General features: G+C 40.2%; 1 protein-coding gene across 1 annotated transcript; it reads left to right on the forward strand.

The window, feature by feature from the left end:
- The first annotated feature begins 3,410 nt into the window (after positions 1–3,410).
- LOC141007679 (calpain-5-like) lies at positions 3,411–13,837 on the forward strand. Its single transcript, XM_073480064.1, has 13 exons — positions 3,411–3,626; positions 5,439–5,627; positions 5,951–6,082; positions 6,929–7,137; positions 7,423–7,615; positions 7,705–7,895; positions 8,148–8,225; positions 8,313–8,508; positions 8,593–8,715; positions 11,049–11,251; positions 11,746–11,867; positions 11,965–12,101; positions 12,788–13,837. Exons 2-13 carry the CDS (start codon positions 5,463–5,465, stop codon positions 12,968–12,970), a joined length of 1,932 nt encoding a protein of 643 aa, XP_073336165.1. The 5' UTR covers positions 3,411–3,626; positions 5,439–5,462; the 3' UTR covers positions 12,971–13,837.
- Positions 13,838–17,085: the final 3,248 nt, after the last annotated feature.

The raw sequence follows: 17,085 nt of genomic DNA on the forward strand, positions 1-17,085 counted from the left end.
GCACCTTCTTTTCAGACCAGAGCTGCACCTTTTTTTATTGTGCCGCCTCCTCACACTGCTCTAATATGAAACTGGATCTGACATGTTGAAGTTGAGAAAACCTGATCTGGCGGCCTCTGCTGCGGGGCTCAAGTACGGACACACAACACATAAAAACACACATTCATCACGATGAATGTCCTGCCATCTGCTGGCTACGATGTCTGCATACTGTAAAAATGGACAATTTTCCCTAACAGGAAAGGCCAACATTTAAATTCCAATAAAATTGACTTTGGATCGGCATCTGGCCAAAAAACAAGAAATGTTATCAGTCACTATCTCCTACTGTAAATGTGCAATAAAAAGAGTGTAAATGTTTGACAGAGGCACTGAGAATTGATTGTCTGGCTTTGTTGCCAACCTTTAGAGGTCATGTGTGCTCACATGCTTGCTTTTAAGAACTTAAAATCGTAAAAAGTGAGGACTTATGATGTCTGACTGTTGTCTGGGCTATTAACCAAGAAATTCCCCATTTTTAGCAGCTCATGTGGATCTTTCATTCTCTGGTCGCTAACCCAGGAACAGTTATTTATTTCAGGTTAAATTACACATTAAAAATCAATCAACACAAGCAAGCATGCAGTTTACGACCCATTCTGCATTTGGTCTTCAAGTGATAAATATGACAGAAAACTGTTGAATTCAAGCTAAAAGTAGAACAAAAGCTTTAATAAACAGTTTTATAGGAATGTAGGACTCCATATTTGTAATTCCTGAGGCCCAGAGCAGTAAAATCCAATCCATTTTGTGAACAATACTATCTGATGACATTATGATTGTGGGCAGGTCAGTTGACATTGCAGAATTTTTCCCGCTATTCATTTTGTTCCAGAGAATGTTCCTTTTATTCTAGATAACTAACGCACTCGTCATTGTCTGGAACAGTTTCTCTACATCGTGACGACATTGAGGGACAAAGTTCACCGCCTTCTGTCATTGAGAAAAATGGTTTCATGTCCACAAATATTGGCTGGGCAGATATTTCTCTTTGACCTGACCTGCTCTAATCAAATTCAGACACAGTATCCGTTATAGTGTCACCAAAGGGTGTCTCTGGGGTGATGGAGGGTGTTTAGAAAGATGAGAAGGGAGTAAGATGAGTTATGACATCTATCAGCGTGGGACAGATCTCAGCTGTAGCACAAGCAGAAAGCTATCAGCTGTTGCACAATAAAAGGTCAAAATCTCTACTAATAGCCCCAAGGGACTGTAATGTTCCTCACATCCCACACAATACTAAAGCACTGGATATACTGTACAACACAGTGATACAGTAACTGTACATGTGCGGAGCCTCAGCAGTTGGGTTGAAGATGTAAAGTTTGGCATTAGAGGAGGAGGCATGAGGATAAAATCTCTGTGGAAGAATAATCCAAGTTCATATCTGTGTGCTTATCAGTTCATGAAATATTTTGTGTATATTTTTTGGCCTGAATGAAAGCCTGTGGAGTGTCAAGGGAGCATGGATGTGCTCAATAGTGTCATAGAAATCTGTGTGTTACATTTTCAGGACGGGCCAGGAAGTCACTGAGAGGGCTCATCCTCTGGGGAGCGTGAGTATCCACAGTTCATTTTATGAAGGTTTATTTAGGCTGTATGTGATGAGACATTTTTCTCTGGAGCACATCGTTGGCAGAACAGACCAACTGACTAACATCATCCTCAGAGCTCGCTGAGTGACCGGATGGACGAACGCACCCTCAGTTTCAAAGCATGTAGATGTGAGCTAGTGACTGTCACTGGGAATAATGACAATTCTTATGTTATTTCACCAATATTGGTTCATTGGTATATTTTACACAGTGTAACCATACAGCATTTCATGATTTATTGATTTGATATTGAAGTTAGTGATACATGGTACATGGTACATGAGGGAAATGATATATGATTAACTTACACTATATTGAATTGAACATTTAAATATTTAAAGATGCAATATGTACATTTTTTGTTAAAGGCATCAAAATGTAAGAAAGATAGTTGAGTCCCATCCCTAGGCAGCTAGGGTCGTATGCCAACCGATAATCTACCCTTTTCCAGGAAGTACAGGACAGGTGCATTTTTTTACTTTAAAATCTTTAAAAAAATAACTAAAATTATCAACAGAAAGTGAAGAAATAATGTTTGCATTATGTCAAAGATGTTTATGTCTTATATGCAGGGAGATTTATTCAAGTTAGCATGCTAACCAGCTAGCACCTAGCCTCTGTGTACATAAAGAGGTGATAGTCTAATGGTAAACAACACCAACACTCCCCCGGCGATCCGAGCTCCCGCTAACAGCAGCTAGCAGCAGTTAGCGGTTGCTCCGGTGACATGCAAGTGGGAATTCGTCAGGTGGCCAATTCTTACATATTGCACCTTTAAAATTTTTTTGAATGTTATGAACATTTGATTTTTTCACAATACTGTTTATAATTACATTGCCCAAGAAGTTCTGTGATTGCCTCCCACTTGCTTTTGTGTTTGTGACCTAAAAAAAAACAACTAATTTCCAATGAAATCTACTCTGAACATCACATTATATCACAACGAGGTGGAGCCCTTTTGACTTTTGTGACCCTGTGACTCTTTGCCTGGTGCCACGATCAGCACTTTTTATAACTTCAGTCTGTCACTGACCCAGAGGATTGTTGACAGTGACAGTGCAACTGTGGTTAATTAGGCCTCACTGATGGTCTGCTCTCTTTTACAGTGCTTTCCTCTTTACTACACTGTGTGACAGGATGTTTCTCCTCCCCTCTCTCTAACATGCCTTTTCTCATGAACTTGTGATCATATCTGAAACTTGCATTGGTCCTCTCTAATTCACTGCTAATCCAAATGATTTGGGATTTTCTTCAGCCTGTCTTCTCAGCTCCGGCATGGATTTACCTTATTACTGTTGGCTCTAACCGAACATTTTTGATCAGCTTCCTCTCTTTTGCCCTCAGTTTCAAAGCCCCAATTATCCAGACAAGATGTGTCTGTTTGAGGGAGTCAAAGTGCTTCTTGTGCTCCTTAAGCTCAGACCACTGAGTGTCTGCCAGTTTGTTTTATTGCCACAGTTCACTTACAGCTTGCAGTGTTTGTTCAATTTAACTGACCTCTGGCTAACTTGAGCAGTTTTCCTTTTCACTGGCAAGGCAAACACAACAAATTATTCAACAGTGTGACAATCAATGTATTAAACGGGCGTTTTCTGTCGTTATCTTTAAAGAACAGATACTAAACAAGACAAGAATGTACTTGTTTCACCTGTGAGTTGGTGAGCGGTGGGCGTGAAGGTGTTTAGTTTCAGTCCCTTCCCTGCCTCCTTGTAATCATCATTTCAGCCATTGCATAACACCTCCTGCCGCAGCGAGGTGCTCGTCAGACCAGTTTTCAGCCAGTGTTTGTGTGTAATTTTGGGGGAAGCCCTAGCAGCCAGACGTTCAAGCTGAAGAAGCTGGATCTGGTTCTGTGAAAGGGTTAGCTGTGACTTTTTATATATCAGATCTTGTGCCAGAAATGTGGGATTGATTTTAACGTCTCACAGGCACCTGAGAGGACTTTGAATGTGTTTGAGTTCATCACTGCAAGGATAAGACAGCTCATCACAGGCAAGTGTTGCTTTTAACTTTAATTACACTTTGTCCCTGGATGAAAATTTTAACATTCTTGTATATTTTTCACTTCACTATGGCTTCATAGTATTGGCTATCTGTACATTTATTGAGTTTTATTTTGACATCTTCAGCTCTTTTCTTGCCTCAAACACTTAAGCCTGTTCCTTCATACTAAATGAGATGTGCTGACTTGTGGCAGAGAGTCTACAGGTAATGTTTCACACATCCTTGAGGGCATTTAGGGCTTTCAAAGAAGGTTTTCTCAGGTACAAGTCAGGACGAACTTCTCTTTGAAATGTGAAAAATTCACACATGGTAGCAACCTGATGATATCTGTTGTCTTATCTGATGGGATGCGTTCATTTTCTGAAAAAAGAGTCAAGCGTGTCTCTAACATGACCTGGTGCGTACGACAGAAAAGTCTGGAATGTGACCTGCTGTCACCTTTATACATATTACAAAGATTAAACAGAGAATATGAGACCTGATGCTGCGAACAAACATTCTTGATGTTAGAAACAAACGCTTCACAGTGCTGTATTACACTCAGGGCCCATTCAAGAAGAACAAACCACCAACCAAAAATAACCTGCCTGACCACATTAGCCAGGAACTCTCAAACAGATAACACGAGCACACGCGAGCACAAAGAGACTTGCAGCCGTGTCTACTCCCTTACCCACTGAATGACTTATTGTCTCAATCAGAAAATGTGGAGGTATTTCACTCCTGCTTCCTAATTCCATATTCTGGAGTTAAACAACAACAGTGAGAGGTAATAAGACACAGACAGGGTGTGGCTCCAACAATGCACATGCATAAGTAGGTTACTTCTGTGTGGGCGGCCGTTACAGGCAGGTACTACACCTGGAAACTTCCTTGTTGTGGAGCAGGAACGAATCCTGCTGTCTGAGAGGTACGGTGGGCATTTATTGTTTATTCTTCCCCTCTATTTCTTTTCTCTTTTCAGGGTTTATCTATACTATTTCTCTCTGTGCCTGCCTGACAATATAAATGTATCTAAATACATGTTTTTGTGAAGAACAAACTCTACATTATGAGCTTGTTGCTTCCAGGAAATTCAATTTGGTTTGCTGTAATGTGTTATTCTTGGCAAAAGTGAAATATAAAGATTTACTCAAAATGATTACATTGGCACATCCTGTCCAAATGCAGCCTCGAACGGTCAGTGTGAGGGGACTCTAAGATCAAGAGTTACAATATCGTCTCTCTCCAGAGAATACAGCTGTGTTGTTCATCACTTCCATTAATACAGTAATTCTCTTGTGAGTCTGGCCTTCAACGCAACTCATGTTGTTCCTACTGAATTTGATAGTTTCAGTCAAAAGCCTCAGTTTCAGGTTGTTAACGTGTAAAGGACATGCAATCAGTCTTGATGGATAAAAAAAAGTTCAATTTAAAAGACATTTGTGACTTATTTTTGTCCACCAGACAATTGGTGGCAGCACTATTAAAAATTAGTTCACAAAAATGTTTAAGCTTTTGTGAAATACATCTGTGGGCTCTTTCTGTATAAACCCAAGAACCCTTTAGTCACAGCCCAATTTTTATGTGGATGAATATTTTGTTTTTTACAACGCTCTAAGTATGCTCATCAGTGAATCCAGACTATCCTGAGGGACTCTGGGTCACAGGGCACTCTGCTGATGTGGAGCAGAGATTTATAGGATACACGTCTGCAGGATTACTCAGAATCAGAGATCAGAGGGCGATCCTGCCCTAATAAAGTCCTCCTGAACACTTTATAAAGTCAGAAAACGTCTGGTTTCTGTCATTGATCCGCAGCTGTGAGGCTTCACCGTCTGGACCATGTTCTCCTCTGCCGTCCCGTACAAGAACCAGCACTACAGCGAGCTGAGGAGTGACTGTATCAAGGACAAGAAACTCTTCGAGGATCCAGAGTTCCCAGCCACCAGTACATCGCTGTATTTTAGGAAACCACCTCCTGGTTTTGTGGAGTGGAAACGACCTGGGGTGAGTGGCACAGGAGGAGGCCCATCGCTTACATGCATCAATCAGGGAATTTGATTATTGCTGCAAATGAACGTAGTCACATTTTACTGTCCAGTGTGGGATTTAATGTAATTATTTAGATTTCTTTAAATATATGACAATGTAAAATATGCTGGCATACACAAAGATTTGGTAAAATATGTATCTCACAGATATACTCTAAAAGGCTTTTAAACTTTACTTTTCTGTTTTCTTCTTCTTCTTCTTCTTTCTTTTTCTTTTTTTGCACAAAAGTCTGAGGTATAAAGTGTATTAAGTCCATCGCATTAACTTTTTCGTTGTAGGAGATAAGCAATGAACCCCATCTGTTTGTGGAGGGCATTAGTGCCCATGACCTGAACCAGGGAGTTGTGGGAAACTGCTGGTTTGTTGCTGCCTGCTCCTGTCTGGCTTCGAAGCCAAACCTCTGGAAGAAGGTGAGTTACTTTAGTTCCTTTATTCTGAACGTGTGAGCCGAGGTGCTGGCATATTTAAAATTGGAAACCAAATATGAATAAGGCTTATGAACTCAGCACAAAGCAAATTGCAACAGCACTGAGGGGTGAAACATGAAACCAGGTGATGGAACAGGTCAGATTTTAACATTATTCTAATAATTAAAATAATTGCTGAAAAAAATTGCTGTTGAACCTGAGTGAGATCAATAAACTAAACAAAAAAGAAACACACTTGTATGCTTAAGATTCAAAATAAAAATACAAATCATTTAAATATAAAACAATAATTTGGGAAAAGAGTCCAGTTATAATAATGGAATAATGATGGAAGAGGAACTGGAGAACTTGGAAGATGTTCAGCTTTGTGTGGAAAGTTTTGTCAGAAAAATCTCACAGAATAAAATGTAACAGAGCCAGAGTGAGGGGTTGGAAATCATCCAGTGTCACATATTTTGCTCTTATCTGTTAATAATGTCCTGTTAAAAGTTCCCAAACATACTTATTCACAAAAAAGAAAATAAACCTGCGGCTGATACATGTTTACAGTAGAAGCTTTAATTAAAGAAGCAACAGTATAAAAGTTGTTAAAGCTGGAAATACCTTCAGGATGATTGGATTAACTTGAGTGACTGTTTTGATTCTGAAAATAATCATATCAGTCTCAAAACACTGCAATGGGGATTTTGGGAAAATACTGTGTGTGGAAATATATTGCACCTACACTCATCCCGTGTGTTATAATGATTATTTTGTATATATATGTATTGGCATGTATCACATGAGGGGCCACATTTGACATTTGACATTTTGTGTGTGTTTTACCAGGTGATTCCTGATCATAAGGATCAGGAGTGGGACCCAAAACACCCGGAGAGCTACGCTGGAATCTTCCACTTTCAGTTCTGGGTGTTTGGAGAGTGGGTGGATGTGGTGGTGGACGACCGGCTGCCTACAATCAACGGAGAACTCATCTACTGTCACTCGAAGGACAACAACGAGTTCTGGAGTGCTCTGCTGGAGAAGGCCTACGCCAAGTCAGTACACCTGAACCACACTGTCCACACTTTATTTATCTATTTACACACAAAAGCTAAAATCTTAATAGTATTAATATTTACATTTACATACATTGTGGAAAGTATATAAAGTGTTTTATTTATATAAATAAGAAGAATGTATAATAAAAATCCAAATATGTCATGAGTCAATTCTTGTGTTCAACTGTATTCTTAAATATATAATGCTTAACATATTCTTAGATTAATATATACTTGAGTACATAAGTCAACTTATGATTCCCCTCCACCCTCTGTGTCCAGGCTCGCTGGCTGCTATGAATCCCTGGAGGGGGGAAACACCGGAGACGCTGTGGTGGATTTCAGTGGAGCCGTGGCCGAAGCCATCAACCTGGAGAAAGAGGCTTACTATAAGGACCAGACAAAACAGGACCAGCTGTTTGAGGATCTACTGAAGGTCTATGACCGTGGAGGAATCATAAGCTGCTCCATTAAGGTCTGTGCTTTTCTTGGATGCATGCTGCTTGTCTCTTTTCCTCAGAGAGAATCTGGCCATAATAAACAAGTTATTTATAATTTCATCAGGCAGATCCTCATGAAATTGAGCTCAAGATGGCGAACGGGCTGGTGAAAGGCCACGCGTACTCAGTAACTGCAGTGAAGAAGGTACGTCTGGGTCACGGGCTGCTGGCCTACTTCAAGAACGAAACCATTCCTATGATCCGCATGAGGAACCCCTGGGGCAAGACTGAGTGGAAAGGAGCCTGGAGTGACAGGTGGGTAGTGTTCACCTTCTTACACATTTCCTTTGGTATTCTCCACTTCCATCTGCTTTTCAAAACCATGCTTCGTTAGTCCCAAATGGTCATATTTTTGTAAAAATATAATTCTGACCACAGAATGAGCAGGAAACAGGAGCTCTAAGGTCTGCAAACCAACAAACACTCATTTTTTTGTGGATTATAATTGTATCTACTAACTCAGAAGTGTGTTAACAATCTTCACTTGCCTTGCTTGCTGGTCATCAGCTCTGAAGAATGGTCAAAGGTCGGAGACACAGAGAGAGGCAACCTTGGCATCACAGTAGAAGATGATGGGGAGTTCTGGTGAGTTTCTCTGGTTACAACAGCCCACCTGTGGAGTTTATCTCGTCTTTCAGAGTGTAATAATGCATTTTCTGTTCACATCCACAGGATGTCATTCACAGACTGGTGCCAGCGCTTCACAGATGCAGATGTTTGCCGTCTCATCAACACTTCGCTAATCAGTGTTCACAAGACATGGCATGAGGTCGTGCACTTTGGGAGCTGGACCAAAAACGCAGAGCCGCTGTTAAACCGCTGCGGTGGCTGCTCCAACCACAAGCGTACATTCCTGCAGAACCCACAGGTACTGAATGCTCTGGCTGGACTCTTGCGTCACATGATACACATTCATCAATATATATATTCACTTCTTCATCTTCTTTCACAGTACTTGTTTGATGTTACAAAGGAGGTCGATGAGGTCCTCATCTCCTTGCAACAAAAAGACCTGAAGAGCCGCAGAAAAGTTGGTCAGGGAGAAAATCTAAGCATTGGCTTCGGTGTCTTCAAGGTAACATATATTATCACACTTTCATCCGTACATTATTATGAAATATTGCACAAAGATGGAGGCGAGACTGACTAAAGATGAGTTCATCAAGGAGGAAATGATGTTTGTCTGGGGCGAGGACATCAGTCAAAGGTCAGTTAGTTTTGGGGGGAAACAGGGTCATGTCATTACGTTTTGGCTCATTCTGGATGAAGATTTTGGCTTCGTTTGACTTTTCCACTCATTTGTTCAGTAGTTGTTGGATGATTGTAGTGACAGGCAGACATTACTAAATAGGGTTATCAGAACCAAAACAGACAATTTAAACAAGAAACTAAATCATACATAAAAAAAGCACATACTTTCACAGATTGTGAAGTGCAGCCAAACACATTTAGAAACTATTTTTTCTGAACTCCCAGAAAGGCGAGAAGAGTTCAGACATCTGTGTTCTAGTACTGTGCTTCTGCTGCCGTTATAATCTGATTCATTATGGTCAAATGTGGTGGTTGCTGGAGATGAAGAAAGCCATGCATTTTGCATTCCTTCTGCATTCGAATATACTCTACATAATGTATAGTACCTGAAAACAAAACTTCACAAAAAAGCCAAAAAAGAATAAATAAATAAAGGAAAGGGAAACACTGTATGAGTTTTGCAATAGAGATAATTGTGTCTAGAACAGAAGTTTTCACGTGACAGGCGGGCCTCCACAGAAATCTCCAAACTGTTTCTGTGGCCACTCACTTTGTGGAACTTGGCATAGAAAAGCCTACATGTCTGTGATTTGGTTAAAGAGCTGCAGTAGTTTTGGGAATTTTTACTGTTTCTCCCACTTTCCCAGAGTCTGAAACTAATAAATACCTTAGAAAAGACCCTTTTTCATATATTTGGTGCAGTCTGAAGTTATGTCAGACAACGCTATCTTGGCTCGGTTGTTTAGTGTCCAGGGGATCAAACAACATAATCATGATCCCATAGGCATCCAGGAATTGATTGAAACTAATCAAGTAAACAACAGAGGTTGAACGGAGGTCCACAGTCTCAGACTATAAAAACCCCTGGTCTAGCACATTTATAGAAACAAACAGTACACTCAGTAATGTTTTCCAGTAGAGTTCTTAACTGACTTGTAAAGTCAACAAAGTCCTCTCCTGCAGCTGTAAAACTTGCCAAACTAGATTTTATCCGACTTGCTGCAATTAGATTGTCACATTCAAATGAGTCCACGCAACCGTATGCGGTAAAACTGACGTCACATTTCCCGTAGTGTGATTTACTTGTCAGAGATCTAAGTTTAAACACACACACACACACACACACACACACACACACACACACACACACACACACACACACACACACACACATTATTCACTCTTATCATGCGATAGAAGTGCTGCCAAAGGGGCAGGCTCTGGACACCAATAAATGTTAGGGCCACAAGGAGCAAGTGATTAAAAAAGCAACTATGTGCACACATGCTGATGAGCTACTGTGAGCCTGAACCAGGATTTAACCCTTGTCAACTACTATCATCATACAAGTGATGGATCCTCCATCTGACGGACTGCAGACACAATTTTAAGTTGTCACCCTCTGCACTTTCTTGTTTGAGAAGTATGTTTGTGGTGAAAGAAAAAAGAAAAGTGTAGAAGTTTTTATCAAATTGCCAGTTATGATCGTTTCGATTAGAAACACAGCATTTCAAATATGTATAAGCCGGCATCTAAGGGCATCACAGCAACTCAGTGAAAGTCTGAGTTTTAAGTACTTCCTATGCTAACCTGGGGCTGTTTGTACTCAAAGAAGAAGGATATGCAGTGTCATCCAGGGGCCGGTCCAACAGGATTTCTTGCTTAACTGACACACAGGTCATCTTACTAGAGCAAAGATTACATTAGTCTGCACTGTCAATAACACTGTAATAAAAAACACACTCATGTTAAATTCAAGTTCTATTCACTATTCTGCCACCAGGAGGCAGAAGAATCTGTGTATTACCTGTTATATGTATTTTACAGTTTTAACCTGAGAAACCTGGTTATTCATATCCCTGTTTACATGATTCCCACAGTATCCAGGGTTCTGATCGTCTGTGTTTAGCTGTGTCTTCGATCTGATTCAGACCTGGATCAGGTACATGCCACAGTATCCTGGATAAGTTACCAGGATAAGGCCTTATCCAGGTTTCAGAAACAAGGATAATGTTTACATGTGCAAAGACATAATACTCATGGATATGAGTGTACATGTTAATGTTAAAATCACTTGCCAGACTGTACACCTGATGAGTTAGTGATTTATTTTCATTTTGTTTTCTAAATGACACCCAAATGCTTTTCCATTCCCAGGTGGAACTGAACAGGAAGTATCGGATGCATGACATCCTGACCCAGCAGTGTGTGGCCACGTCCACCTACATCAACGCCCGCACAGTGTTTATGAGAATCACGCTCCAACAGGGCCGCTACGTCATCATCCCCACCACCTTCGAGCCTCTGACGCTGGGGGATTACATGCTCCGAGTTTTCACAGACGTGGACTCAGACTGCAGGTACGACCGTGATGGAGGTGTGATGTCAAACCAGTGAGGGTAAATGAGCTTCGAGGCTGTCAGACAGAAGTGTAATGTTCACATATCATATAATTATCAGGTCTTAAGAGACATTGCAGGGAAATCGAGAACACAGCTGTTCTCTGGCTTTTCGTTTCAGACATTGGTTTATGGAAAATATCCAAGAAAAGCAAATGAGTGTTTTGGGGGAATGGAGACTATAAAACTATGTTCGTATTAAATCTCTTCTTGGCCAAAGATTTGTTTTGCCAGATTTAGAGGCAGGCCTTGTTGGCAGACCTTAACACAGACCCAAATCATGTTTGCTCACATGCAGGTCATCAAAGCTGGCTAGCTCAACCCCTGTTGTGTTAATGAAACATAATGTCATTCCCCTGGTCTTCCATCTTGCTGATAGCGAGACGTAGGACAGAGTACTGAGATAGAGGAACTCTATTTTCTCCCAGTCCTTAAATTCTCCTCTACTCTCACAGGGAGTTGATGGAGGATAAACCAAAAGTAAGATGCTGGAGTTCATTCCTTGGATACCCACAAGCTGTGAGTCACATCTATGTCCATGAAGCCGAGGGGCTGCAGAACCAGGACAGCACAGGAGGTCAGAGGACTTAACTCCAAACCTACTCATCATTGTGATCAGCCTGTAATCCAATATGTTCTTTTGCTGAGGTGTGTCTTTACATTTCTTCATGTAGGTGCAGACCCCTATGTGATCATCTACTGTGAGGGCCGCTCAGTAAAATCCACCATCAAGAGGGACACCTTGAAACCAGAGTTTGCAACCAGCGGCATTTTCTACAGGAAGAAGCCCAGAAAGCCCATAACTATAGAGGTGAGATGGCAGCTCTCAGGCCATGATGACTGTAATTAATCTTAGTGACTGCCTGCCACTGTCCTGTGGAAAACATCTATCTCTAGACAATGACAAAGACAATGCATTTTTTTCAATATTGTTGATGCACTAATATACTTGTTAAAAGCAGATTTTAGTGTTCTCATATTCTTCTCAGAGCTGCAGCACTGGACAGTATGAGAACACTGATGTTTTTTAAATTTTTTTTTTATGCTTTATTGCAGGATTGCACAAGTCGTTAATTCATGTTCCATTACACATGTTTCTTTTTAGCCATTGGAGCGATCCCACAAACATTTATGTATTTTCTGATGGGTTTTTTGAGCATTAAAGCCTATAAATATATTCGAGTAGTAACCCAAAATAAAACTATGAACCTGAAAATGTGCATAATATAATATAAGTATATTCTGTACCTATGGTAACCAATAATAAGATGAACAGACTGAGCCAATGGACTGGAAAAGCTTACATATAACTCAACTGACAGATGTAATGGCAGCTTGTAATTGGCTGTAATTAGAAGCATCATCTTTTCCTGAAGACGTTATTGTTCAGCGTAGTCAAATCAGAGCCATCAGCCCTGCAGCTCTACCATGTGGTCATCTTGTAACATGTGCCAGTAGCATTCAGACATATATTTCAAACTGACTGCTCTTCCTCAGGTGTGGAACAGCAACGCAGTAAAGGACGAGTTCATGGGCCAGGTGGTGTTGTCTGGGTCGGTGAAAGACCTGGCTTCCCCTCAGAGGCTTCAGCTGAGGAAACGTGGACGGCAGACAGCAGATGAGATGCCCGGTTACATCAGTCTGAGGATCGTCACTTCCACTCAGCTGACCGCCATGTGACCTCGTCGGTGACCTGAGAGAGAGCCGAGTCTTTTTCACTCCTGAACTATATGGTGGAACTTACGGGACAAGAGGCATCATCAAAGCACCAACGACACCACCACCGCTGGATTTCCATGCTTGATGAGAAATTTACATTATTAATTGCACGTCGGTGAATTGTTTTTAAAGTTGAGGGGTGAGCAGGGCACTATTGGACGGACTGAATGTCAATTCCTATTTTTTTTAAATTCAGATGTTTAAACTTTTGACTTACAATTTAAACCATTTTATGTAACTTATGAAATACTTATATATTGACGTTTTGCAAGTTGCTTGTAAAGATACCAGATGTGACACTATAGATACTGTGAGGGATGTAATGGTGGTAATTTGTCATTCAAGTCTTACCATACATTAGTCTCCTTAATGCATGTATGACACATAAATCATGTATCATCTATTTCTTTAATGCATCTTCTGTTCCTCTCCTCGATCAGTTCAACTCATCATGTTTTATCCTCATTATCGTCACATTATCGCCTCATTATCGTCACAGTCACCAGAATAAGATTTCAGCAAACTACAAATATGTTCAAATTTGCACAGGTAGACAGCTGCCAAACCTCGGACCAATGTTGGAGATGGCGTTTCAACAATTGTACGCATGTAACCACTACAAATTTTAACTAGACATCGGGTAGTTTCCAACAGTGTTGCATGTAAGTCATACTTCAGTAAAAATAATGGTATTGTGTTAAAATATTACTTTTGTAAAAGTGAAAGTCACCCATATGAATAAAACTTGAGTAAAAGTGTTAAAGTATCAAATATTAACTGTACTTAAGTATCAAAAGTACAAATAAAGAAGTTATACTTTTATCTATATGCATGTTCTATGGGCCTGATTATTGACCTGGGCAATTATCAGGTCTCATATTCAGCATTTTTCTGATTATCAGAATTAGTGTTGTTTAATCAGATTGTTGACAAAATAAATTGATTTAAAAATGTGTTACTTTGGCTCTGACACAACATGTAATCTGCGAGCAGTAACTATTAACTAAAGTAATCAAATAACTGTAGTGGAGTACAAGTACAATATTTGCCCCCAAAATGTTGTGGAGGGGAAGTATAAAGTAGAAGGAAATGTAATATTCAAGTAAACTACCTAAAAATTGTACTATAAGTGCAGTAGGTAAGTAAATGTACATTCAAATGATGAACCCTGAACGGCACAAACATTTAAAATGAAATTCAACCTTAGAATCATAAAAACCTTACAAGCATTGCAACAATTTTGGTTTTCTTCCTCTTTTTATTTCAGTCCAGTTCCCAAACTGCAATATTTTGTTTTTTTACACTCAAGACACAGCCATGCACAATTCAAAGTTCAAAAAGTCTATTGCTTCAACCACAATTAAAAATAGTTTATCCAAAACCTCATTTCCCCGTTGCTCGTTTGTCCTTTTTCAAAGATAGGGAAAGGCCTGCTGAGGTATGCCAGATGGATCAGCAGTTTTACAAAGCTAGACAATAATAAGAGTAATAATAATAATAATAATGATAATAATAATTTAAAAAGTAACATTTTTTGTCTTTGTTCCATTCTCTTGATACACATTAATAGAGGAATTTTCACACCACGTGTACAGGTTTACACATTCAGAAGATAGGAATGTACAGGAGCAACCACAGAAAAGGGGCACGTCAGCGGTGTCTCTTGTCCCGAACAAAATTCACCTTTTTGTGCTCATAGTTCCGACCTGTACATGAGACAGAGGCCAAACGTCCCAGGGCCGGCGGAGCTTCCTGACAGGCCACCCACACCTACCGCACGCACACATACATGTACTAACACTCAGCAGTGGTACTCGGGACAGACTGTGTGGGCCCGCACACAGAGTGCTGCATCCAATCGGCTCTCTGTCCAGATGAAGGAGTGTCCGACAAAGCCCAAACAGCAGAGCTGGATCCAGGAGTGCGGAGAGAGCGTGTGTGTGTTTGCTTTTCTCTTTTTTAATTCCCCAGGGTGCAAAACATTTATTGATACATAGAGCAACCTGAATATTGTCATTTTAAGTTACATAATTCTGAAAAAAGGGGGGTTTCCCATCATATTTACATACATACATACATATCCTAACAATCTTAACCTATTTGAAGATGAGATACAGTGTATAGTTTGTTTTACATGCATGAATTCTGTTGCGTCCTCCTGTCTAACATCACTCCTTCATCTTCTGTACATTTGCTGTACAATGGAGGTACAATATGACTAAGCAGCTACCCTGCACCTCAGAGTCAAGGTGGACAACACGAGTGAGGCATCTTCTAGTGCAGATTGAGGTAGCCCCCTAACACACACAGACACACACACACTCACACGCGGAGGGATGCTACATGGGAAATGCCAGACGAAGCTACCAAACACTGACACAGAGTAGATAACTTCTGTACAGGAGTTTAAACACTAACCAGGTATGTATGGAGGGAATGTGAGCAAACAAAGTGAACCTCTTACTACGGATTCTGTTTTCAGTGCTCATCATCAGGACAAGGTACAATCATAAAATGGCACTCAGCGCTTCGCTCAGTGGATAACATTCCCCCTCTTTAATCTGCCACACGTTCAAAGACACCACTACAAAACGTATGGAAAAAAACTCACATAAGACACAGTTAAAAGACAAAAGGACACTGATGAATGAATGAGCAGCATCTTCAACATCAAAGGAGAAGACTAGGAGGGTGCAGGTGGGCAAGGGACGGTTGGTGCCCAGTGTCATGGTAGATGTGAATGTTTTATATTCAGTACTTTAATCTGAACGGGCAGCTTTTTGGTTGGCATCTAATCCAAATTCATATCGTCACAGTCACATAATGTGTTCAGCAATATGAAACTTCTTTTGTCTGCATTATACATTTCTCTTCAGACTTTAACGTTTAGATGTCTCTCTGAAAATGATGTTAAGTCACCACAATGAATTCAGGATATTTTATGTTTGTATGTTTTGTTTTGTCAAGGTACATCTCTCCTGCTTAAAATTTAAGGTCACAGGGATGCTGGGGGGCACTATGTGAATCTCTAACAATGTGTGGCATGAGACCTCCAGCTCACTGTGGGTAAATGATATCATGACCTTCTGTTCGCCAGTGTTAAGGCTGAAATATTGTCCACCGTGTGCCAACACCTTAAAAAGAACAATCCAACACCAAATATAAATATTTAAATGAAAATATTTAGATTTCTGTTTCTGTCTCTGAATCAGCGTGTCTTTCCTTCTATTTCATACTTAAAGGTGCAATATGTAAGAACTGGCCACCTCTTGAATTCATACTTCAAACAAATAAGAGGCAGCATATCACCAGAGGAACCACTCAGTTATCAGTGCAGTTAGCGGTCCGGACTAGGAGCTCGGGGTGGTTTTATGAGAAAGGAGAGGCTGGGGCTAGCTGCTTAGCATGCTAGCTTCAGTAGATATTTCTGCAATACAATATATAGACTGTTGTTTCTTCACACTCTGCAGATAATGTCAGTTCACTAAAAGTTCTTACATACTGCACCTTTAATTGTCTGATGTAATAAAAAGAAGAGATTGGCATTAACTAAAATAGATGTTGAATTTACCAAATTCTGATTTATTTACAACAGAAAGCCACGTGTACTGAATACCTATGGGTGATCCTGTTTGAGATGCTTAATCACAGTGACTGCTTGAATTTGAACATTGCACAATGAAGCTGGCACCATTTTTTAGTCATTCTAACAGTTTCTGCAGAGTGTTCAGCACCAAATGTTGATTCATCGTCACAAAAATGTCAACCCCAATAACTAAATATGTTCCACATCATGTTCGATATACACCTTCCTACATTATATCTAAAATGTACAAGTTTACAATTTGCAAGTTTGATCAAAGTAAAGCCACTACAATTTTAGACGCTGTTGTAATTCTGGTTAAAGTTGATCTTTAATGCAGGCAAATTGTGCACCAACTGTGTTTAAATATATCAAATGTTTATAATGTTAAAGTTGATAATATGTAGCCAATTCTAGAGAGAAAATCAGCAAATGAACTGCAGCTAACCTGAACTCCAGTGACTCCACGTCAGAGACTGTCTGAGCAAGGTTG

Source organism: Pagrus major, chromosome 13 (assembly GCF_040436345.1).
Source record: "Pagrus major chromosome 13, Pma_NU_1.0".
NCBI lineage: Eukaryota > Metazoa > Chordata > Actinopteri > Spariformes > Sparidae > Pagrus > Pagrus major.